General features: G+C 50.8%; 1 protein-coding gene across 3 annotated transcripts in view; it reads left to right on the top strand.

Moving 5' to 3' along the window:
* Positions 1-15,715, top strand: part of Cdhr3 (cadherin related family member 3) — a 76,095-nt gene extending 60,380 nt beyond the window's left edge. For 2 of the 3 annotated variants that reach the window (XM_021253925.2, XM_004839680.3), the window contains exon 19: positions 345-2,590. In XM_021253925.2, the coding sequence (XP_021109584.1) occupies positions 345-655 (311 nt within the window). In that variant the 3' untranslated portion in view covers positions 656-2,590. Of the gene's footprint in view, positions 1-344; positions 2,591-3,398; positions 5,176-5,376 lie in introns of those variants that run through there. The other variant, XR_002392986.2, reaches the window with a different exon arrangement.
* The last annotated feature ends 9,847 nt before the right edge of the window (positions 15,716-25,562 follow it).

The raw sequence follows: 25,562 nt of genomic DNA, 5'->3' as shown, positions 1-25,562 counted from the left end.
AATAAACCAGAATGTCATGTGCAACCCCATTAGAAGTTGATCCTGGTTTATCTGACACTCGTGGGGAGCTCCAGGGTGACAGGGCCCCTCGTCTGGCAAGGGAGAAGCCATTGAGACTGTCCCCTACCTTCCCGGCCTCAGAGAGGTGACACCAGCCACACAGCTGTGGGAAGGGCAGGCTGGTGACAAGCACGTGCCGCTATGAGACTGCTTCCTAGCCTGATCCGCACCCTCTGGTGCGCATCCTTCCTTATGGGTCAGAACGGAGCTGGGGAGGTGGGGGGGTGAGACAGAATTGTTTGAATTCCTGGGTTTATATGATTGTTTTCTTCTTCCCCCACCAGTTACTGGGGGAATATATGAATTCAACTCAAAAACTGGAGCCAGAAAGTGGAAAGATCCATCAGCCCAGAAGCCAGCAAGGACAGAGCCCAGCGCCCAGGGAACTGTGCCCGCCCCACGAAAAGTTGCTGCTGGAGAAGAGTCAGGGCTGCGTGGCAGCACCAACCAGGAAGGAGATGGGCCGAGCAGCAGAGAGCGTGCCAGAGGTGCGGCCCCGGGTTCCAGGAGCGAGGATGGCAAGCCGCGCACTCTGAAGGACAGAAACCCAGCCCTGGAGGACAGGACACCCCCCAAACTGCACGCAGGACAGTGAATGATGGTGCCAGGCCCCGCTCCATGGGCAGGGATGGGCCTGACTGCAGGGGCTGCCTCCCCTAAATCTCACAGGTGCAGAAATGTGGGCTGAAGGCATTCGGACATCCAGGGGGAATGGGATGTTTCAGAAAAACATTTTCGAAACAGAAAGGGGTTTGATGACATCATTGCCTTTTTCTTTTTTTTTTTTGTTTGTTTGTTTTGTTTTTTGGTACCGGGGATCGAACTCAGGACCTTGTGCTTTCGAGGCAGGCAGCGGAACCACTGAACTAAATCCTGGGCCCCATCATTGCCTTTTTCTGTGCTGGCACAGGAGAATGTGTCTCGGGGCTCAGAACTACCTGTGCTTCGGATCCACCGGGACTGCTAATTTTTGTTACAGAATGGCTCTGTTTCTTCTTCGCATGGGCCACAGGAAGCTGTCTTCAGCTTACCCTAGGAAGCACACAGGGCCTCCTGATCCTCGCACCTGGTTTCATCCAGGGTTTCTGTTCCTGTTTGACCACCTCCAGCTTCACTTACAAATACCCTTTTGAGTCACCTCCAGGCTTTCTTAAAAGCAGAGCATGAAAAAATGGATGAGTAACGGATAGGGTGCTCATCTGGGAAAAGAAGTCACCGCAGATACCCTCTTTTATTCTTTTCCTATTGAGGTGTAACTTACATGGACTGAAATGCACAGAGCTAAGGTATTTCACCAGACCCTATGTAGACGTCTCCCTGAGGTAAGCACTATTCTGTCTTTATCGTCATAGATTGGTTTTGTCATTTTTGAGTGTCACATAAAAGGAACCATACCATGTACACTTCTGTGTGTGTCTGTGAAATGTGTCCCTGTGGCACTGTATAGCAGTGGTCTGGTTTTCTTCACTGCTGTGTCTGATGCTGTTGGAAAATTATACTACAATTTATTTACCCTTTAACTTGGGCACTATTTCAATCTTTTATACCATTGTTAATTATGGTGCTACAAACTTTGTTGTACTTGTATTTTGGTGAACATAAATATTCATTGCTTCTGAGCATATACCTGGGAGAGGGATTGCTGGAGCAATAGCTGGATACCTCCAAGGAATCCCAAGGTTGTGGCTCCAGTTTACACTTTAACAGCGAAGAGTGAGAGCTCCATGTCCTCTCTATCTTTGTCTACACTTAAGATTCTCAGTCCTTTAATTTTAGCCATCCTGGTTAAAAAGATTTCTGAAGTGAAATCTATTTTTCTTAAAGCTGAAACAACACCAACCTCACAACCAGCTGCCCTTCTCCTTCCCGCTCATCCATTGGAGGGTCCCCCAGGACTCTGGGTGGAGACACACTGGAAAGTGCTCTCTGGCCATACACCTCAGACTTCCCTCTGCTGGCCCAAGAACTGAAACTGAGAGTAAATGGTGTCCTAATGGAATAGGAAATGACACTTTGTAATGTGAGTCTCAGCAGAGAGAGAACAAGCTCACTGTACCTCCCTGTCCTGCTTCCCACCTGCTGGGGAACTGTCCAATAACTACCAGAAAGGATTGGGTGAGAATCCCTGGAGCAGCAGGGATTCCCTCCCTGGCTGGGGAGGCGAGTGAGGACTGCCAGGCCCATAGCACCTGGGGGGCCAGGTGAGACCTGCCCTGCAACAGAGACCTGGGACAGGGCACATGCTTGTCCACTGTGTGCCTGTACCAGCACAACTTCCCAGGGAAGAGAGACATATGTGAGATGGCCTGCCTTTGCCTCAGTTGGGCATGATGTTTTTTGTTTGTTTGCTTTGTTTTGTTTGAGACAGGTTCTTGCTATGTAGTTCAGACTAGCTTGAACTCACTATATAGCCCAAGCTGGTCTCAAACTCTCAGCGATCCTCCTGCCTCAGCCTCCCAAATGCTGAGATTATAGGCATGAATCACCACTGCCTGGCAGAAGCTTTTTTTTTTCAGTGTTGGGGAACAAACTCAGGGCCTACCCCATGATAGGCAAGTACTCTCTCACTGCATTACACCCTTGTCTCCACATAGTTTATTAACAAGGGTGCTTAAAAAAAACCCAAAAAACAAAAAAGCAAGGGTGCTTGCTGAGGTATTCCCTGAAAGGGCTGAAATTTTGCAAAAGAAGGCTGAGCCGAGCATTTATGGAGGTTCAAGTGGGCGTACCGGCGCTGATGACCAATCTGAGGCTCAGCAAGTCTATGGGGCCCCGACAACACGCCTTCCTTTGGTGCTCAGCTTCGATGCGAGTAGCAGGCTCAGGAAGGCTGGAGGGGCTGAGTCACTTCACACACCCACCGAGGATGGCTAGAAGGAGCAGCTCTCCTCCCTTCTCAGCAGGGCAGTTTGAGAGGCAACTATGCTTAATGGATTGAAGCCGGCTCTCAGAGGGACTTCCCGAAGGTTGGGCTCATGCTCAGAGCTCGGTGTCCTCTCTGGTGACGGTGGGCAGAGCTGCTTACTTCCTGGCCCTGGTGAGCCCTAAGGAACCCAAGAAGTGGGGATGAGAGTGGCAGTTGGAGGCTCGAGGTGAGCCTCGAGCTGGCTGTGTGCTGAAGAGGAATCCAGGAATCCAGGAATCCAAGGTCCAGGGTGAGACCGCTTGGTTCCTAACATTTACCAGGACTGCACAGGAAAAAGAGTTATTGAATGAAATGAAGTCAGCAGCCAGTACGACTTGGGTTTTCTCCCGTTTCTCCCACAAGGCCTGAAACATGGATGAATTGGTTGTAGCTGATGTTTACCTTTCCCACTCTGATTCATTATCACATGCAGGGATTGGGCCTTGCTGCTGAGGACGGGAAATTCGAGGCCAGGTCTGAGGACGAGTTTCCTGTGTCCTGGAGCAAGCAGAGCCTGCGCCTCCTGGGGCCGTGTGCAACAAAAGCGTGCGGAGCTCGTGGACGGAAAAGGCCAGTGCTGCTTCTGCTCCTCAGAGCCCTCTTCCGCCTCTGTGGCTCCATTGTTTGCCTTTTTATTTAGTGTGATTTGTGCTGGCTGAGAAAATTAAGCAACAAAATGAGTAAACATTGAGAACGGTCGCCACTGCAACGTGGCGTGTCTCATTTCAAACGCAGCGTGTGTGGCCATGCCTCCCTTTCATTTGGCAGACACTGGCAGTGATGCTGGGTGCCAGGGCCGGGGACCGCGGCAGCTGAAGCCCATCAGGTGGCACCTGACATCCAGCCACACGGCCACGTAGACCTGGCGGGGAGCTCCCCACAGGAGCCTGTTTGCACACCCATCGCTTTCTTGGTTCCTTGAGTTTCCATCTGAAACATAAATTAAGCCAAGCATGGAGTCTCAGAACCATTTAAATACTTAAAAAGCTAACAGGGGGCCTTTCTGGGGAGGTGGCTGAGATGCCCGGGTGAGTGGCAGCCTCTGGTGATGAGGCCACTGTCCTGGGACCTCATTTCTACACAACAGCTCCACACCAGGCATCTTCTGTGTGGAAGGTGGAAGGGTCTGAAGTCAGGCAGACATTTAGTTTGGATCTCAGGGAAAAGGTCAAATGTGGGGCGAGGCAGACTCAGGCCCCTGAGACCCTCCTGTGTTAGTCACCCCTACTGGGGGTAAGATGGGGCTCCTGCCCTGTGGGGTGATACAACCAAGAGGCAGGCACAGTGCATGCTTCTGTAATCCCCAGCTACTCAGGAGGCTGAGGCAGGAAGATCCTGAGTTTGAGGCTGGTCTGGAGAGCTTAGCAAGACTCTGGTAGAAAGAAAGATGAAAGAAAGAGATAGAAAGAAAGAAAGAAAGGAAGAAGGAAAGGAAGAAAGGAAAGGAAGAAAGAGGAAATCCAGCCAGACACTACACAGGCACTTTTCAAGAACTAAAAGAGCTCTGGAAGAAGTAGACATGGGCCAGCCCAGCCTCTGAAAGTATAATGAAGGCCTGGAGCCTGAATGGGTTTTAAAGGTGGAGACAAAAATTGAAGTGGGAGAGTTGTTTTGAGCAAAGGCTGACACCGGGCTCCAGTCCATTTTCAGCTAATACTTGTCTGTCGTGAGGCGGAGTGGCCTCCTGGGTGTGTAGTTAGCACTCACACACATTTGTAGAACTGGATCGAATCAAGCAGGCTTATAGTTGGTTTTCTACCCAGGAATAGTAGTCACAACCTTTCTATCTAGAGCTACATAAATAGTATCATAACCAACAAATAGTTACGGGGGGCTTACTGGGTACCCGGCTCTATTCTAGGCCCTGGGAATCCAGCAGTAGCAGCACAGCACTCTTCGTGTGTCTATTCTGATGCGGGATGACAGACAATGGTGGGGCCATATAGACACTCAGAGCTCTGACCCACACGCTGTGGTAGCCTGCCAGGGAACCCCCTTGCTCATCTGCAAGACCAGCCAAGGAAGCCCCTGCAGTAAGATGGACTTGCTGGGGTCAGATCACTAATAACAATCCAGGAAGCTAAGCAATCACCCCTGTAACAATGGACCCAATTAGTAATTGACAGCTTCCCTACTTCTTGTCTGTTTCCAACTTAGGACCAACCAGAGAAGACCAGGTGCACCAATCATGGAGGATGCCCCGCCCCCAGGTAGCCCGCCCCAGCTCCCCCAGGCCGACAGCCTCATCAGGCACACACCACGCCTCCTCTTTTTCCGCCCCCCCCCCCCCCCCCCGCTGTAGACTTTGCCCTCTCCTCTGCCTGCCTGTGGGTCTCTAGCAAAATCCAGGTGATGGTGGCTGACTCTTTTCCTATGGCAAACTTGAGAGAGCCTTTGCTTTTGTCTTGCAGTTGGTCTTTGTTTATTTCTACTGAGATGACTGACAAACAGGAATGATATCTAAAACATGTTGGTGGCGGAAAAAGTCATTGAGAAAGCAAGCAGGATCAAGGGCTATAGACACAGGATGGCCATGTCTAGTAAGTAGCTGAGAAGGCCTGGGGGAGAGGGGATATTGGAGCAGTACAGGAATGAGCGGGAGCCCTGAGGTACCCAGGAAGAGCCTTCCAGATACAGAGCACAAGGAGAAGGGCTAGTTGGGGACAGAGAGAAGTGTGAGGATCGGGGAGCCGACTTCAAAGAGGGGTGCTGGATGCAGGGTCTGTGTGTATGGGCTGTTGGGATGGGTGGTCTGCAGCATGGTAGTGAGGACTTCACACATGACCCAGGGTCCCACGGCCACTGTCAGGACCTTAGCTTTTACTTTGAGCATGACAGGAACCATCGCAGGCTTTGAACAGAGTTTCTGTCCTGCAGAGGCCTTCTGATGTGCAACTAGACTTCCTGTGGGCAAGGGACAAGGGTGGAAAGAGAGAGACCAATGAGGTAGCTGTTGAGTAAGCAGACAGCAAGGGTAGGGGACAGTGGAAACCTACAGCCCCTTCAGAAATGGAGTCTCAGATATGGACCAAGTCCTACCTTCTCCTGGGCCTGACTCCTGCCTCAGCCTCTCAGAGTGCTGGGATTACAGGTGTGCACCACCATGCCTGGCCCATCCCTGTAAGTCTGGAGACTGAGGCACGGCAGGTGGAGGAGCTTGGGCTACTTCCTGCGTGCTGCCTATCAGGTGAGGCTGTCCCAGGGTGTAGAGTGAGTGTCCTGCTCCCAGTACCGGCCTCAGCATTCGCAGCAGCCTTCACACTTCTGTGCACAGCCTGCAGCTGCTACAGCTCCTTCCGAGGGCGCAGCGGAGGGAGGGAAGCTGGTTAATCTGATTTATAGGCGAAGCTCACAAAAGTTCCCTCCGCGCGGCCATCTCATTTGTTTGTCCACAGTTGGAGCACGCTCCAGCTGGCATGCTAAGGATCTTCTTCTTTAAGTAACAGTTTTTACTGTGGTTTAATTCACATACAGTAGATTCAGTAGGTTTTAGAGTATTCACAAAGTGTGCTACCATCCCCAGAATATAATTCCCCAACATTTTCATCACCTCCAACTAAACCTCACTTGCATTAGCAGTCATTCCCCACTCCTAGGTCCTGGCACATGCTACTCTACGTCCTGTCTCTGTGGATTGACCTGTTCCAGACATTTCAAATAAATACAGTCATGCAGTATTGGGCCTTCTGCATCTCACTTATTCCCCTTAGCATAATGTTTTCACTGCAGGTGTATCTGGACTTTATTTCTTTTTATGGCTACGTAACAGTCCACTGTACAGATTTCCAAGTCTGGCATACCCACCCATCATTCACTGGATGGATATTTGGGTTGTTTCCATCTTCTGGCTCTTAGGACTAACCTGATGCTGCCTGAACATTTGCACATAAGTCCCTGGATGGATGTTGTTCTCATTTCTTCTGAGTATCTACCTAGGAATGGAGTTGCTGGGTTGCATGGTAGCCATAAAATTACATGAGGAACTGCCCAACTATTTCTCAGTTTACATCCTCAGCAGCAGTGCATGAGGGTTCCGAATGCTTTTCCTACAGTGAGGACCCCAGCCCCAGCCGAAGAGCATCTATCCAGCCCTTCCCAGATCTCACATAGCCCGAGGAGGCTGGTGTGGTCTGCAGCTCTGCTAGATCTCCCTGAGACACCTACACGTGGCTTCCTGTCATGCCTAACACGAGCTGGGCGCTCTACTCGCACGGCTGCCTGTCCTCTCAGCCTCTTCTAAGGAGGGTCTGCATCTTCCATCTGCATTTTATAGATGGAAACCGTGAAGCGTGGAGAGATCGCTGAGTCTATGTGGGAAGGGCTCAGCCACAGCCTGTGATCTGTGTTCTGATGGGAAAGGTGCAGATGACTGGACCGCAGTGGAGCCTCGGGCAGAACACTTCCCTGGCCCAAAAGCCCAAGGCCGCTCATGGTTGCACAAGTCTGACCTTCACAGTTGCAGTCGGTATAGCTCTGAGAGGATCTTCTCCCACCAGGCCTGGGGGTTGGAATAGCCACTGGCCTCCGCAGTCCTGCCAAGCCCAGCATACTGATTTTATGCTTTTCTCGGTCCTACAATTCCCAGAAGTAGAAAGAGCCTCTTCCCAGAAGCAAAAAGGGCTGCAGTTACTAGAGTTGGCCAGCAGGGACACTGTCCCTCTTCTGACCGCTTGGCTTCTGGTGCGTAGTTCAGGCAGCAGCTGGGAAAAGCCAAGCTCTTCTCTTTTCCACCTCTGCCCAAGCTTTCCAGAGTGTGTGTCCCAGTCTCTTGAGCAGAGCAGCTGCAGGGCATCCAGCATCAGTCTTCTGGCTTCTGGCCACCCACCAAAACCGCAGCAGCAATGTGGTAGCTGCAAACCAGGGAGTGCCATGCCAGACCTGCTGGAGCAGGGCAGGAGCTGCCAGTTCCACCCTCAAGTGGCCTTTTGAGGTCACCAGGACAGCTCAAGGCATTTTGCCAAGCAGGCTATGGCTATGGAGCAGGACAGCTCCCGGTTGGGCTTTTCACAGCTGACATGAACAGAGAGGGTGAATGGTGGCATCTCTGACCATGGCAGCCTGAGATTTGTTTCCTTGCCATGTGTTGCGTGTGTCAGGACGCCCGTGCAAGGGTCCCCAAAGTAATAATCAAAATCACTTTGCATCTGTAGGATGCCTGCTCTGCACCAGGTCACCAGGCCCTTTGGGTTACTCCTGTGTTTCCTGTGCGTGTCTGCAGGTACCATTGGTTTAATATGGGGAACTGAGGCTGAAGAGGGCAAGCGGCCTCCCAAGGGGCTCACAGCTGTTTCACAGAGAGGAGCAGAGGGTCTGAAAGTAGGTCTGACCGTTAAGCTCCTGGGGGCCAAAGCTGGGGTCTGAACCCCCAGTGAGAGCTTAGCTTTCATCTTGGGGCTGCTTTGGAAGAAGAGACGATGTCAGGGAAGAGTCACAGGGAAAGCGGGGATTTGCAGGCTAGTTGATTTGGGAGCTGGTGTGGGTGCCTTAAAATCCACAGAGGCTGAGGCGGGCTTTGGCTCCAAGCGTTCATTGGTGTCACTGGCACCAGAAGAGAAAGAGCAAAGGGAACTGAAGAAGGAGAAAGGGCCAGAGACAGAGGCAGGGACTGGACTGGTAGCCTGGAGCCTCCCACCCAGGAGTTCCCTGCCTGGGGCTGGCGGCAGCAAGTGCAGCTTCATTCTCTCGAGCAGGACCGACAAAGGGCAGCTGAATCACAGGGTTTCTCAAGAAATAAAAATTCCTAGCACACCCCTGGGGCTTCAGGGAGAAAAACTGACAGCGTGCTGATTGAAAACAGACCGAGCGGCTGCGCGCTGGCGACAGGAGGCCTCGCTCTCCCGGGCTCACAGCGCCACCTACTGACCGGCTGAGGCACTGCCGCCTCAGGACCGAGTGAACCGGGTCCAGGATGACCCTGGATCAGAAGATCGAGGGGTGTGGGACCACGCTTTGGACTTTCTTGGGCTGCAATGCAATGAATGCAGAGAAGTTAATTAAGACATGTCTGCTTAGTACCCATAAACACGGACACACACAGGTGTAGCAAGTTGAAATACTATCAGTGATTGCTGTGCTTTGGTCGCCAAGTTGCACTAGCACGTGTGACGTCTGATACACGCATTTGTGTGTTGCAGGTGCAGGTGGCCGAGTTAGCATTGTACTTTGAAAATCCCAGTGCTGCAACCAAGCCATCAAATTTTAAAATGTATCTATTGTTAAAAATCCCACAATATGTTAAAAGTTCACGATCCGTGGGGCCGCGGGTGGCAGGCCAGCTCTGCGTGGGACACCCTAGTCTGGAGCTGACACCCCTCCTCTCCTCGCCGTCACAGGCCACGTTCAGCAGGCGCCCACCCATTCCAGGAGGGGTGTCACCCCAGGGGCAGGGATTGGGGCCTGTGGTGGAGACTGAACCTCCCTGTGTTTCCCTGAGCAGCCGGTTGTGTGCATCCAACTGGGCACCATCCAGGGCTTTCTGAAGTGGCCAACATTGCCTTTGCCCTATTCTTTTCATTTATGAGATATAACTGCATGTATTTAACGGTGATGCCTCAGACGACCTATACCCAAATGTGTCGTCCAGGGAGAGACAGTTCTTGTTGGGTTACGGGTTCAGAAAATATGGTGACTACTTCTTCTCTGTTGGTCCAGAGACCTCAGTTTCCATGTGACCCTGCTCAGGAAGTCTGTTTAAGATGAATACTATACATTTCTTGTAGAGTGATAGTGTGCTGACATTTTTGTCCCCTCCCTTGCTGCCCCTCACTGCATTTAAGCTCTGGCTCCTTTACTTGTCTGAAGGCTCCCTGGGACACAGCGTGCCCTGTGGTAGCACAGTGCCTGGGACATAGGCGACACTCAAACACTGAGGGACTTGATTGAGCAGTAGACGGCCACAGAAGGAAAGCCGGAGAATTCACTCCCCTGGGAAGAGCTGCTACAGGAATCCAGACTCTGCAGGGAATTTATCGGAGTAGAGCAACCCTCACCAGGGGCCCCCACCCAACAGCACGTCTTATTCATGGCATGGTGGGGGCTGGTTTGTGGTTAGAGCCACCCAGTGTGGCATTTGTAGCATTCTCTAATAAGCCTATTAAATATCTGTGGGTTGGCGCTCCTGGGAGGGCTCCCGTGGCCATGCTTTGCAGACCTTCTCAGTAGCCCCACTGGGGACTTTGCTTTTGAGGAATCTATGATCCTTGGTGAGCCAATCTGGCCAGAAAGGCAACTCCTATCCCCAAGCTCAATCTTATCCAAAATATGCGGGCCAAACTGTGTGTATGAACTGGGTTCCTTTTGTTGAACAGAGATTCATTTACTGGGAGGCCACATGAGGAAATAAAAAGATTTGAATCCATTGCTTGCTCTGAGAACCCAGAAAAGGCAGAAAAGATGACCGTGTGAGGCCTCGTATAGTGGATGTAGGTCTTGTGGTTACAGCCCAGCATCATTTGAATTACCTCCCTAAGTTTGGGAAGTAGACCATGGCAGTAGTTTGGAGAAGTATTGACCAGTGAGTGGTCTGTGTGTTAAAGGTGTGGACTCCAGGGTGGCACCATGGGAACATGGTGGAACCAGTAGGAGGTAAGGTCAGTGAAAGGTCTTGAGGTCATTAGGATGTGCCTTTCAAGGAAATTGTGAAACCTTGACCTCTTCCTCTTTTTCTTTTGCTTCCTGGACATCAGGTAACCAGGTTATTGTGTCATGAGCTCCCCATCTTTGCCATCTGGAACCACCCCCACCAGCAGTCCAAAGCCTGAATCTGCCCAATCTTGGACTGAACCCTCCAGAACCATGAGCCAAAAGAAACCTTTTATCTTTATAAATTAATTCTCTCAAGTATTTAATTGCAGTGACAGAAAAGTAACCCAGCAATTTTAGGGGGTGCCACCTCAGCAGGGTAGAGTCAGAATTCATATTAGAATTAGACTCCTTTGCAGCTAGGACACAGGCATGTGACCTAGACTCTGCCAGTTGGTATGGCATCGTGAGCCTTCAATATGGAAGAGTAAAAAGCAAGGCACAGCTGTGGCCTGGGATTGCATCTTGGTAATGGGGGTAGGGAACATGGTGGAGGGACACAGAGCTCTGGACATTGTAAGGACAGAGGTGCTCACCTAAGGCAATGGGATAGAGCCTGTGTGGCCAGATGGAGGGGAAGCTGGGTATTGGTCATGGCTGTAGAGCTCCAGTTCCTCTTTTGCCCTGATCTTACTGGAGATTCTGTGAGCCACTAATATGCCGAGCTGAAAAAAATTATTTTTCTGTTTAAGTAAACCAGGTGGGTTTTGTTGTTTGTAGATAAGAATCCTATTGGATAAATTCATCATAGGAGTATAGTTAAGCCTCAAGGTACTTGGGATCAGAATAGTCCTTCAGAAGCTGGGGAAAGTGCTTGCCTAGCATACACAAGGCCTGGGGTTCAATCCCCAGCACTGACATGAAAAACAAATCACATAAAGAGCTCATTTGGCATTCTAGTTAACTATAAAAGGTTAAAGTCAGCCAAAGGATCTTTGCTTCAGAGAGGTTATACTCAACTTTAACCTGAGTGTGTGTATGTGTGTGTGTGTATGAGGGGGTGAGGCCATTGTTACTACCTGTTCAATATTCCTCCAGTAACAATTATTTTCTATTGCTAGGCCCTGTGTTCTAGTGGGGCTGACATGTCCTGGATTTAGAATTTGTATGTGGCACAAACCAGACCAATCAGATTGCTGCTTCTCCCTGGCTCTGGTTCAGTAATGGATACATGTATGTCCCAAGATGGACCAGTGAGAGCTCTCCCTGGGGCATATTCTCTAGAACTAGGAAATTACTTTTTTCCTGTTGAGGCTGCTAAGCTGGAAGGTGGTAAGCATATATGCAGCATGAAGCCAATATTGGCCACCTTGTTTAGTGTGTGAAGAGCCTGCCAACTGAAGAATAATACCAACTGGAGGAAAGCTGATGGTATTGAGGATCCGTGTTGAGGCATAACTGACGTCAGTTCTATTCTTAGATTTTTCTATAATGTGAAACATCAGATTCCTTTGTAAGTTCATTTGCCTTGGGTTTCTGCTACAAAGGGTCCTGACTAATACAATGGCACAGGTTCAAATACTAGGCTTTTGGGCAAGCCTTTAAAGGGACCAAATTACATTGCTCCTTATCATAGGATGCATTTGGTGACTTGTGTCTTTATTTGAGGACAACTGTTCTGGCCCTGCTGTGGTTGGAATATAGTACATCCCTGCTGAGATACATGTTGGAATTTGCTCGCCATCACAGGCGGCAGCATGAGGATGGGTCTCCTGGGGGATATGTGGGCCAGAGACCTCGGGACAGATGAATGCTTTCTCTCTCCTGCATGTGCCCACTTCCTACCAAGAGTAGAAGGAGTAGGACGTCCTCAGCAGAAGCCAGCTAGCCCTCGATCTTGAACTTTGCAGCCCCTGGACTGTGAGCCAAACAAAGCCCTTTCCTTTATAAATTACCTAGCCTCAGTATTCTACTAGACAACAAAAAACAGACTAAGGCAGGCCGCGACTACACTCTGTCCTATACTAACAGGATGAAGTTTTCAACATTCTGGGATACACGTGGTCACGTTGGCTCATGTTTGGGCTTGTATTCTGATTCTTCCTCTGGTGCGTATCCTGGGATCCTCCCCTTCTACCCGAAGCACTTCTCTCAACGTTCTGTCTGACGAATGCTGTTGTAACAATACAGAGCCTCAGTCACAACCAAAGGTACATTTCCCACCTTGAGCACAGTGTGGTGCCCACCTGTGAAGGGTATCTGCCAGCCAGTGTGCAGAGCCACTTGGGATTGGGCCCGCTGGTTCTGGAGCCCTAGCATCCATGACTCAGTGTCTGCCTTCTCCACTTACCTCTTCCAAGTGCATCTTTATGATTCTTCTCTGCCACCGGTTGGCTCGTTTTCTCTTTATTTCTAAAGTCAGTTTCCTAAAACAGAAAGATAATTGATGGATATAATTGCTAATTCTAACTCTCATTTTGGCAGCATTGGTTGAGCTGGAACATGTCAGACAATCTAACTGGTCTCTAGTTAGGCAGACTGGCCAAGACGTCCCCCCTGTCCACTCATGGGGGGCCAGGAGGGAGTGTCAGTCACACGGTAAAATCACAGGGAACTCTGGGGACCTTTCTCTCCTTGGGGGTTAGGACCGGGGCAGATTTTGTTAGCCAGGAATTGTGGATAGGATAGTTCCCACGAGCAATGTGTCTGATACGTTCTCCCATACTATACATAATAGAATAAAGTCCCCATGATGGGGGGGGGATGAAAATAAGCGTGGAGGACTGGCTTCACCTTCAACACTTCTCTCCTTCCTGCCTCACTTCCTGCCTCACGCTTACTGGCTGTTATCTAACTTAGGTCATTATCTTTGGGGACCACGCGAGAAGGAGGAGGGCATGCTAGGACTCTTCCCTGACTCAGAGCCCAGGCCTCACGTCCTCGCAGTGGGACGAGTGGTCTTTAGATGGGTTGAACACTGGACATAGAGTTGAGAGTTGAGTATCCTCGGCTCCTTTCCCCAAGCTGGACAAGAGCATATGTGCCCCGTGAGTTTCCCTGGAATGGGGAGCAGGGATGAGCATATCGTCATGCTGCTCTAGGTCATTTCCAGTTTATTCTTTAGGGTTGCACTAATTTTTTAAGCCGACTCCAGATTTTGAGTTTTAAACTGAAGTGTTTTCTGGTAACTAGAGAATTCCCCTTGGGAGGCTGTAACAGACCAGCCCCCATGGAAGTGTGGGAAGCAATGCCATCAGCTAACTGTGTGATCTGGTGGCTGGAAAGACACTAGAACATCTCCTTTCATGGTAAGCTAAGAACTGAGGGTATGACAGCTCTACTCACCATGGGGGCATGGGAAGGACTCTGGTGAGGAGGGAGGGCTGTCCAAAAATCCCCTTTACCTGGCTTGAATGTCCCTGGTTGGGTCCCAGTAGTAAGCTGAGGCAGCTACATCTTCCCCTGGGCTATCTCCTGCAAAGACCTAAATATTATCACTAAGGTTCAAGCCCTTTTTGTATATAAAGGCTCCTAGAATCTTAGAGTTACAACATCCCAAACCTTGGTAGTTAATTCCTCCAAGTTGTAGAGTCTTTCCTTGGGGTTGATTTCTTTAGTCCACCAGGTTCTGACAACCTGTTTAACTTGCTCTGCTCAATAAGTGTCTCAAACCAAAAGTGGTCTCCAGTCTGAGTGAGCAACACCGAGGTGACCTGCTCCCCCTCTGGAGAAGACACGGCTTGGCAGCTAAGGGAGTAGACGCTGCTTGGATTCAAATATTGATTACTAACTTTGTGACTTTGAATAAATTCCCTGCCACTGTTGAGCTGCTGTTTCCTCCCGTGCAAAATGGGGATGGTGATGATGGCAGGGGGTCTGCCTGCTGCATGGTGCTGTGTGGACATTCAGCAAGGTCACAGGACTTGAAATGTCTGCAGTATTTCTCGGCCTGGATGCAGCTTCTCAGGGAAATCTTCGGACTTCTGTCCCCAGAGACAAAAGGAGTCTCCTCCAGCTCCGTTCCCCTAACTCTAGGTACCTCAGGTCAAACGTCGCTGGTTCCAGACACACAGCCGAGGCTGCAGTCTGCCTGGAACATGCTGGCCTGGATGTGGCCATTCACCAGGGGGGAGTGTGGCAGGCCCTGAGCGGGAACCATCCGCCACTCTTCAGTATGGAGTTTCTTTGTAGGGCATCTTGCTGCTTGCTGTCACTGGGCACAGGATTTTTGGCACAGGGGATGGGCACAGGGAAAGAGCCCCTCCCCACCCATTCACCCTGTCTCAACTGTCACCTGCGGAGCAGGACAGGCCTCTAAACGCAGGCTCCCGGAGAGCTCATCCAGGCTCAGCCAGGCTTGCTTTAAGTCAGTGATTTGAGGAGCTGCCCGATCCCTAAGAACGTGACAGTATCTTGGAGGCCACAGCCCAGGCAGGCTCTGGCTCACGAACTCCTCATCGCAGTGGGAGCTGGCGCTCACATGCCTTTCGGTTGGCGAAGGGCTCACAGATCTCATCTGATGTAATTGCCTGAAATAATCCCAGAGGCTGGACAGAGTTTAGGGAGAGAAAACTGCCCAGAGAGCTTTAAATCTGAGAACTTTGAGGTCATCTGCTTCGCCCCCTTGTTATGCAGATAAGGAAAGGAGAGCTAGAGACCACTAGGCCACCTCACTAATTAGAAGCAGCACCAGGAACAGGACCTTGCCTCACACAGGATCTACTGGGGTGTTAGCCCTGACTTTGCTTGGGGAGACAAGGGTGCAGGAAGCCCAGCCTGTAGGTTCAGGCTCTGTGTGCCTCGGTCCCCATCCCCATGACCTGCAGAGCCTCAGGAAGAGTCCTAGGCAGGGCAAAAGGATGAAGCCAGCCTGCATGACTTCAGCTTCCAGCTGCCCCAGGAGCCTCACAAATCTCAAACCCGGACTCTGAGACCTCAGGCACAGCACTTCAGCCCAGGGATGAGTCAGCAGAGGGGCAGCCCAGCATTCCCTGTCTGTCCTACCATTCCCGGAATCTGCCACGGTGTTGGAACACTGCTGGAATGCTCCTGGAAAGCCTAACCTCGGTCTCATCCATGAGAAAGCCTGAGCATTGCCATGTTCCAGGAGCTGACTTGATCAGCACATCGCCTGGGGTCAGGGCTGGCTCTTCACCATCCTCAGCCCCGTGCTTGGCAGGTGCTCATAAAAGAGGAAAGGGAACACTTCATAGAAAGGCGGCTTGTACAGGGAGGTAGGCGGCATTTATATGTGAAGACCCCAAAGGGCAAGTGGCCTGGGCTCTCCCCCATTGTGGTGCCAGACAGGGGTCCCCCGGGGTGGGAGGGAGCTGCCTGGGGTCCTTCTTGGGAGATGTTTCCCATGCATGCAGATTTCTCCAGAAACGCATCTGCTCAGCTGCACCACAAACAGCATCTCTGCTGACTTATTTAACATCCATTACGTTCACGTTCAAGCTAACACGCAGGGCAGGAAAGAAGGGGTGTTGTAGCACCTGTGCAGGTTAGAATGGCATTTACCATGCAGGAAAGGCTGTGGGCCAGCTAACTAAAATAAAATAAATAACAAAACACCACCAAAACTCTGTCTCTGAGAGCAAGGACGGAAAGCATGGTGCCTCTTGTCTCTCAGGCTCCAGCCAAAGGTCACGTTGGGAGGCCACCGCCTGTCCCGTGGCAGGTGCTAGACAGCCTCAGAGTCCTAGCTCGCTGGAGTTGACAGCAGTGAGGGAAACATTTAGCACATGCTTAACATCTTCCAACCTTGAGCAACTCAGGGACCTCGCACACAGAGGGCCTCAGATGACCGAGAGCTGCATCTCAGGAACACCAGACTCATGAACCAGGAAACCCAGAGGGGACCCACTGGCAGGCTCCCTGGATCACAGCACTTCTGAAACCACAACTTCTGGGCCAGGAAATTGCCAGAGACAGCAAGCAGCACCTTCAGCGCCATCAAGCTGAGAGGCACAAGGCCAAGGAAGGGCAAGAATTTTGAAGGCGCTCTGTGACCAAGGGACAGCAATCCATGGATGAGGACTAGATCTGCTCCCCAGGACAGGCTACTTGTGTCTCCCTTCCAGAGCCCCCTGGCCTAGGCCACCCCACGTGTGGCCCCAGTACCACTGTCCACTATGAGAGGTGAGTTTTACATGATAATCCAGCATATACATAGGTACATGAGTGTGTACACACCTGGAAACATTTTATGGGAAATGACCGTTTATTATGTGTGATGGACTCTGAATTCTGTTCTGTTCCATCCTAGCTTATCCTTCCTAGTCTTCCCTATTCTAACCAAAATGATGTTCCTCAATTCCACAGCCTTCTAATAGTTGGCAGATGTCACTTTGAAAAACACTAAAAGTTAAAAAAAGAAAGAAAGAAAGGAAGGAAGGAAGGAAGGAAGGAAGGAAGGAAGGGAAAACTGTGGGAAGAAATTACAATCGAATCTCATTTTAACTACATTCAGAGAACCCCCCTTTAGACTACTAGAAAATTCTCCTATGCAGCTAATCTTCTCCTGTTTGCATTAAAGAAAACCGAACCTTCTGCTTTGGGTTTGCTTAAAGCCAAGTCCAGCCCGCTGCCTGTTTTTGTGCAACCTGTGAACTAAGGATGATTTTTAAATAAAAAATCAAAAATCTGGAGACGAAGACTAATTTCACAACACAGGAAAATCATATGAAATGCAAATTTCCATGCCTATGCATCTTGGATCCTAGCCTCCGTCATTCGTTTGCATCTTGTCTGTGGCTACTTTTGGGCCACACCGGCCGGCAGAGCTGAGGCGAGGCACTTGAGACCATATGGTCTGCAAAGCCTAAAACGCTTACTGCCTGGCCCTATGTAGAAAAAACTTGCTGATCCCCCGCTTAAGATGTAATGTTTCTTATGCTGGGATGGGGTGATCCCCAAAGAAATGGTTCTGCTGGGGTGGGGCCTTGAAGGACTGACCTGGGGGAACAGCTGGCTTTCCTGGGCCCCTCCCTCTCACTCCCTCGCCTGTGCAACAAACTAGCCTAAGTCTAAGGCCTGGGTGCCCAGGCCTCAGGGCTGGGAGACTGAGGGGCTCAGGCCAGCACTGGACTCTGAGTCTCCATTTGGGCTTTTCTTCTCTCCTTGTTCTGCTGGTAACATCTTTCTCTCATCCTCTTTTATCTTTCTGTGGGCTCATGTGAGCTCTGAGTCATGATCTTCAGCAAGTGCGTGGCAAAGTAAATTTTTGGAATATTAGTCAACTTTTTTTTCCTGGCCTTTTTTTCTTTCCCCTCCTCTCCTGCAACTCCCCTGCAACTCCATGAGGCACCGGGACTATTGTGGCTGTGTTTCGGAGGAGCAAGAGGGTGGGGAGCAAGGAGCCTTTTTGGCTTTAACTTAGGGACAGGGGTGGGGGGGCAGAAACTGTCTCAGGGGAACCTCAAAGCGGAGAACAAGACTTCCCCCACCTGGGTCTCCGGGCTGAAGAAGGCAGGAAACAGAGAAGGCTGCTAAATGCATGGGAATCCGTGAGGGGGAGACACAGTCCCAGAGGACACAGCCCCTGTCCTGTGCTCAGGAAGGACACCTCAGCAGAGGACACATGAGGGGCAGGCTCAAGGCCACCTTGAACAGTCAGGCTTCACCAAAGCAAGCACCATCCCCGCATCCAGCACCTCCCTGGGTGACTCCCGCCCAGGCAGGACTCTATCCCTTGGTGTTGGGGGCTGGCCAGGAGGGAGCAGGATGATCAACCTTGTGGCTCGGCTCGGGGCTGCACGAGCAAGGAGCCCCTTGAGTGTTTGACCCCACCCACCTCTCCTCGGGAGCCCCAACTGCTGTGCCTGCAGGAGGCTGTGTCTGATGCCACCCTTCCCTTTCGCAGCATTTGTGCTGTGCCAGCTGGGATCCTCTGGTGGAGGATAGAGTCCCCAGCTTTGGACCTCCCTAGGAGATGCCACCCAAGGGAAGCAGGAGCAGGATGGAAGGCAAGTAGAGGCTTGTTCTAACTGAGGTCGAGCAGTTTTCCACAGCCTCTCTTGCTGAGGGACAGTGGCCAGTTCCTTCCCTCCGTGCCAGGGCTTAACAGCCTGACCTGCACTTCACAGAAGTCAGCGTGACCAGCTCAGCTCAATTACAGTAGATTGCTTGATCTCATTTATTTTCCACCATATACTTGAAGTTAGGACAGCTTCAATTTGCAATGGAAATTTATGCAAATACTATGTAAATTAGGCCATTCCCAGATTAACTGGAGGAAAAAAATCTGGTCGCCTAAGCGGGCACCATCTGTTCTCTCCTCATTCTTTCCATATCTGAGCCCCACCCTCTCCTTCCCGGAGCAACTTGGAGACTTGTTTTCCTGGGACTGAGATAAGAGATCTTTCAAGGGAGGGCCTCGGTTTGGTTTCCCAGGTTTCCCAGAGGGCCTGTTCCACTGGGAAGAGGCTGCGGTTCACCGGTTCACTCGGTTCCGGGTTCAGAGTGAGCTGCCACGCCCTCCCAGGCACGTGATCCTCTCTCCTCCGTGCTTGGCCCGGCTTCCCCCATCCTCTTCCTCTTTCTCTTGTCCTGAGGTCTGCTAACGGCACCCAGCCGCCCTCCTGCTCCCTCTTGCGGCAGTCAGGATAGGAAGCGGAAAGGTTTTGAGGTAGTGCAATCCCCCAACATTCTGGGTACCCTAGAGTCCGCCTGTGTGCGCGCGCGCGCGCGTGTGTGCACGTGTGTTGGTTGGCAGGCTCAATGGCCTGGTGAGAGCTTTGTCACACCTGCTCTGGGGCAGTGACAGCTTCCGTCCTGCTCTATGAGGCTGGAGAGCCTGGTATTTCCGTAGTCAGAGGAGGCTTCCACTGCTCACCCTTGCCCCTTACTGTGACCAAAGTGGGCACCCCCTCCTCCAGTGTCACTTTCTCCTTTAAGGAAAATCATTATTCCTTCATCCGGAAACAAAGCAGAGCCGCAGCTGACCCGAGGCTGTAAGTTGAGTGATAGAGGCCTTTATTGTTAGCCACTGGGATTTTGAGGTTGTTATTGCAGCAAAGCTTAATGAAAGCTGACTAATAGACCCCCTATAATCTTCACCAACCTCTTCCCAAAGCTGCCTCAAAAAAAGAGAGAAAACTTTAATATGTTCCTGTATATTTTCTTAATCTAAGATCATTGAAAATAGAAGCATCTTCATAAAAATGTGCTTTTCTCTTGATTCATTACATGACTATACAATTACACTTGCATATCTGGCTTCAAAAGCAGACCTCTAGGCAGAAGGAGCAGTCAATGCAAAGGCCCTGAGGCAGAGAGCCCAGGATGGCTGGGTCAGAGTAAGCAAGTGAAGTCAAAAAGAGAGGGAATGGGCAGGGGCAGCCTGAACATGGGCTGCCAAGGAGGTGCACTTTCAGGTCAGAAAAACAAGGTGGCACCACGACACTCGACTCCTCACATTACTTGTTTTGTTTTGTTGGGTTTTGTTTGGGTATTTGCTTCTTTGCGGTACTGGGGATTGCAGGGCCTTTGCACTAAGCTACATCCCTATCCCTTTTTCATTATAAGACAGGTCTCACTAAATTGCCCAGGCTGGACTTGAACTTGTGATCCTCCTGCCTTAGCCTCCCATAGCATTGGGATTACAGGCATGTGTCACCATGCCCAGCACTGTCACTGCTGATCACCCAGTGGTGGTGAAGACACATTTTCTCACCCTGCAGAATGCCTCTGCCAGGGAACTGAAGTCCAGCAGGATCCAAGCAAATCATAAACCATGGGTTCTTAGAACTGCAAGGACTTTGTTGGCTTCTTGATCCGAGAAATGGCTGCATGAGTGCATCTTATCCACGCACCCTGGAATTCCCTGAATTGCAAAATACACTCTTCAAGGGAACTTCTAGAGCCTCCCCTCCAAGAGTATGACCCAGAAAGGGAAAGATCCGACTCCAAGCAGTCCTCCCAGCGAGGGCAGACTTGCCAAGTCCTTTCTCAGCAGCAGGTTGCCTGGGCCACACCCACATTGTTACCAGCCCTGGGAGCCTGTGGCCTCTCTATCACAGAGTCCAGAGAATGCCCTGACCTGCTGAGCCCGAGGACACTGGGGTTGCATTTATTGTGGTTACTAAATCCAGTTATTTGATCACTGTGTAGTTTCTCACCCATTGGATGCTCTACATAAGTCAAATATATAATTAGTCTACTATAAGCCTACCAGTCAAATATACTGGACCATGAGGAGGATAGCCTATTGAATATTTTAAGCTAAACGAGAAACTTTTATTGATTGGTCAGTTGATTGTACTGGGAATTGATCTCAGGAAATTGCCACTGAGCTACATCCAAAGCCCTTTTTTGAGACAGGGCCTTGCTAAGTTGTTCGGGCTGGGATCAAACATGTGATCCTCCAGCCTCAGCCTCTCAGAGAGCTGGGATAACAGGATTGTGCCACCTTGCCTGGCTTAAATAGGAAACTTTATACTCAAAATGGTATAAAGGAGCCATTGTCTTCGGTGAGAGGGAAGGGGAGCACACAATGTGGAGAAGTCTGGTCACCTAGAGGTGAACAGGAAGTGGAGTCAGGCAGCCACAGAGCCTCAGGCAGAAGTGAGAACCTGGTGTTGCTCATGTGGGACCAGCCTGGCTCTACGGTTCAAGGGTGATGCAAATTTATAATTCAGCATCTGCTAAAAGTAAAAAAGCCCTGAGAAGTCTACTTGCTCTGGGTTCTTAAAATACCCATCAAAGACCACATGTGCCGGCCACTTCTCTCCTCCCCTCTGCGCTGGCCGCTGGAATCCCCGCCGTCCTCCCTGGTTCCTGGGTGCCAGAGACCAAGTGGCGGCCTCAGGTGGTTGGAGCTGCAGGTGGGCAGGTGCCCTGGGAGCCCTGGAAACCAAAGCAGGATGTGGAGGCTGGGGTGTGGGCTCCTTTAAAGGCCTCCCCCAGCTTTTCCTCAGTTCACTGCCCATGGATGTCCTCCAAAGGCAGTGGCAGGCCAGAGCGGGTGCATATTTATCAAGACTAGAACAGGAAAATCAGGCCCAGGCGGGTGTCTGGGAGTCTGCCTGGGAGCCCGCCAGACTTAGAGCTTCAAGCTGTGAGGTTTGCTCTGCAGAACCCTGTGTGCCCGCCCTGCCCTGGGGGAGGCTGCTGCCCCGCTGCCAGAGGCTGACTCTGTTGCCACCCAAGGTGCTGACTTCCATCCCAGGCCCCACTGTGGCACCATTGTCCCCAGGGGCCTGCAGCCCTACCCTGGGAGCATGCGGGCTAACACAGTGTCACAAAGCCCGGCTTTGTGGCCCTGACGGCAGGACTTGTCCTGAGCCGGCAGATGGATCCTGGCAGCCCCTGGCATGTGGCGAGCAGACAGTGTTCAGATGGACGCAGCCTCCTGGGCTCTGAAGTCTCGGCAGGATGTGCTGCTTCTACCTGCCATGGTCACCACGGCCTCGGGCTCCTGATTGCTGACTCTGAGGAGCAGGAGGGAGGCAAGGGACAGTAGTTTGTGTCCCAGGATGGCTGCCTGGAGCCAGGGGCTGGTATGTGGGCTACAGTGTGTGGTGGAGCAGGTTTACAGGAGTGGCACCCTGCAGGTGGTGCAGAGCCGGTACCCAGCAGCCCTCCTGGCATCAGGGAACATGGCATGTTTGGAGCCTGCCCACCCCTGCCCGGGGCACAGGTCCCCAGCACCTGCAGCAGCGCCTTGTGGTGGGACATTCAGCCAGAAGAAAGCAGAACCAAACATCTGTTTGATCTTGGGGTAGGGGATTTCTTAAACAAGAAACACGAAAACCACAAGTCATAGAAGATTGCTAATTTCAACTGTTAAAATTAAGAATCTTTGCTCCTTGCAGGTAATTTAAAGACTCTTAAAAGATAAGCCTCAAACTAGGGGAGAGGGGAGACCTGTGTAACATACAAGTGACAGAGGATTAGAATTGTGAAAATATGGGGTCCTGCATTGCCGGTGGGTTACAGTGGGAAACACACAAGTGGAAAAATGGGCCTAGAATATGAGCAGGCATTTTATAGAAGGGAAAGCACAGAGGGGCAGGCAACCTAGGAAGACGCTCTTCCTGTCAGTACCCAGGAAAATGCAAACAAAGGCCTGGATGAGATGCATTTCCTGTCCTCCCTGGGCCTGGGATCCTTTCTCATAGGCCTCTATCTGGAAGTCTGGCAGGGGCTTTGCCTCCCGAAAACCTCTTCCCAGCCAGATTCCAAGCCTGAGCCCCGCCTTCTCCCTTCCTGTTTCCACCAAGGTGGGGGTAACAGATACTCCGGGCCCCAAGCAGCGCTTCTGCCTTCCTTTCTTGTTCTGGGTCAAAGTGGGCCGATTGGGCTGGGAGGACTAAGTTTCCAAGCACAAAATTCATCCAGTTGCCTCCCCAGCCCAAGGCTGAGTTCCCAGGGCCTCGGGGCAGACCATTTATGATAGGGCTGAGAATTAGCACCTTCTTCACCAGGTTCAGGCCAGAAAGGGGGCTCCCTCTTCTCCCTTGTAAGACCAAGGGCCTTACCAAATGCTCCGAGGAGCTGACTATAGTGAACCACACCCAGGGATCCCAGCGGTGCCTCCAGAATGTAAGACCAAGGCCTTACCAAATGCTCCAAGGAGCTGACTATAGCGAAGACCACCTGGGAAGGAACACACCGGCCATGTTGGGAAAACAGACCTTTATTAGTCTGGCCAGACGGCACTCCCGAAGCAAAATAGCTCAGAGAGGCAACTGGCTCAGAATCCGAGGTTGTTTTTATAGGGGGTTGAGGGGGAAGTTAACATATCAAAGAAAAGGGGACAAAGGTTAGTGGTCGACTGTCACATATTGATGGTTAGCAGACCTCTGTAGCTTGTTCTAACAATTGTGGTGCCTGGAATATCAGTTTTGGATAAACAAAGAGTTGAGTAGTTTACTCTGGGACCCTAGGTCGGTTACAGATCCCTATCTAGCATCTCTAGACTAACAAACATCTCCATCCATTAACTCACATTTTAATCACAATGGGGCTAGAGAAAAAGGGGCAAAGGTTATGTAGTCCCACACCCTCATCAGGCTGAGGCAGGAGCCAAGTCGTGGCAGACAGGAACCAGCCCTCCAGAGGAGCCTAGCACTCTCTGCTGCCCACTCCGGTCGCACTGGCACTTTCCCTTCAGAGCTTACCAAGTTCAGGAACCTGACAGGCACTGGAAAGCACATCCAGCAAGCGGCGGACCCACACTTGGCCTAGCAGCTGGTGAACCTCTGCATGGACGATGCCCGACCCAGACCAAACACTCAGGCTAAGTGGCTCAACATGCTGCTCCTGGGGCCTGCCTCTGAGTGAGGGCCACCTAGGGTGGGCCTGAATCCTTGCTGCTTTCGGTCTGGTGCAAGGGTCCCCTTCCTCCTTCATGTCCCATCATGTTTGGATCCAAGCTGGTCCAGGCACAAGAGTCTCCACTGTTTCTTCAGGAACGTTATACAAACGGCAGGCGGGCTGAGCCTCTATGCAACCCTGCTCCACTGTCTATCGAAGAAGATTTTACTTCTTCCTTTGCTTTTCCTCTCTCTCCCTCTCTGTTTCTTCACCTTACAGGTGCAGCTCTCATGTACCAGATAGTCTTACAGGAACTAAGGACATATCAGTGATCAAAATAGTCTCTAATCTTTGCCCTCCTGGGGATTGTGTTCCAATTGAGGAGACAGGAAATAAATAGAAAAAAAAGTGAAGCTTTAGCTGGGTGTGGTGGCACGTGCCTGTAATCCCAGCACTCTGGGAGGCTGAGGGAGGAAGACTGCAAGTTCAAATCCCATCTGGGAAATTTAGCAAGACCTTGTCTAAATATTTTAAAAACGAGGAGAAGGCTTGGGTAGCTCAGTGTGAAGGCCCTGGCTTCAACTTCCAGTGCCGAAAAAAACAAATTAATGCCTATGACATGTTAAGAGTGATAGGCAGTCCCAAGAATAATTTCTACGTATTTGAATGACATGACTGCTGTAAAAAGAGACTATTTTACTGACCACTTATTAATAACAACCACGATAGGCCAGATGTTGCATTCAGTGCTAGCCCACGTGGTAGGTGCTGTCTCCCGATTCCAGAAAAGGAAACTGGTGCATAGGAAGTTCAGTGACTTATCAAGACCACTCAGCTGCTAAGAAATGCAGTCAGATTTAAATCTAAAACTACGGGGCTCTGAAATCTCTATTTCCCCTCAGTGGTGGGGAGTGAATCCCCACCTGGTGAATGTCAGACGGGCACTCAACAATTGTGCTGTGTCCCCCGCCTAAAACCTTTATTCTGTCACTGTGCGGTATAGTTTGAACATCCCCACCAAAGCTCATGTTGCAATTTAATCACTACTGTGAGGTGTTGGAGGTGGAAACTTAACTCAACTGTGGTTTTTGGCAGTGGGATCTTTGCAGGTGATTATGAGGCTATAAAAACAGGGCCTTAGTGTCTTTACTTGCAATCTCGTCGCCTCGATGTCTTGAACTGATTCAAAATGTTGACCTTTCATGGTCACAGTTTTGACTTTGAGGAAGAGCCAGAAGTTGCATAGTGTCAGACCCAGTAAATCAGATAGATGAAGACACCGCATCTTGTTTTTAGGAGCCCGCCTTTCCATTGGATGGCACTCAGAAGCAGCAGTCACTGTATTTTTTATCACACCTTGTAAAGACACTCACAAAAGAGCACTTCCAGAACTGCTGCAGGAAGTTGCAAGAATGATGGGATAATTACATTTGAAGTGAGGGGGAGTACTTTGAGGGATTAATGGCAGTGTATCTTTTAGTATAAAACATTTTTTTAGAAAGTAAACATTCTCAGTATATTTTGATCATACCTTATTTGAGGCCAAACAACAGGGTTTGCCCCTCCCTGGTTTGTAGTGGGAAGAACACTGAGTCCCCCTTGGGAATGGGTTCCTGTCCTTCCAGTGTTAGGGTTTATAGCTGGCTGTTCCCCAAGAGCCTCAGGCACTCAGGCAGGGGTTTGGAAGGTGACTGAATCATGGGGGCACCACAGCTGACTTGCTGTTAGGAAGTGGGTTCTGGTAGGAAGGGGCAGGGATCTGAGACCAGGAAGAGCTGGAAGAGCCTGTCTCCCTCCCCGGCTCCTCTCCTCTTCC

This window comes from Heterocephalus glaber, unplaced genomic scaffold (assembly GCF_053883595.1).
Source record: "Heterocephalus glaber isolate CG9 unplaced genomic scaffold, H.glaber_assembly_v1.0 deba00000676, whole genome shotgun sequence".
Taxonomy (NCBI): domain Eukaryota; kingdom Metazoa; phylum Chordata; class Mammalia; order Rodentia; family Bathyergidae; genus Heterocephalus; species Heterocephalus glaber.
Note: the sequence above shows the minus strand (reverse complement) of the source record. Positions and strands in the feature narration are given on the sequence as shown.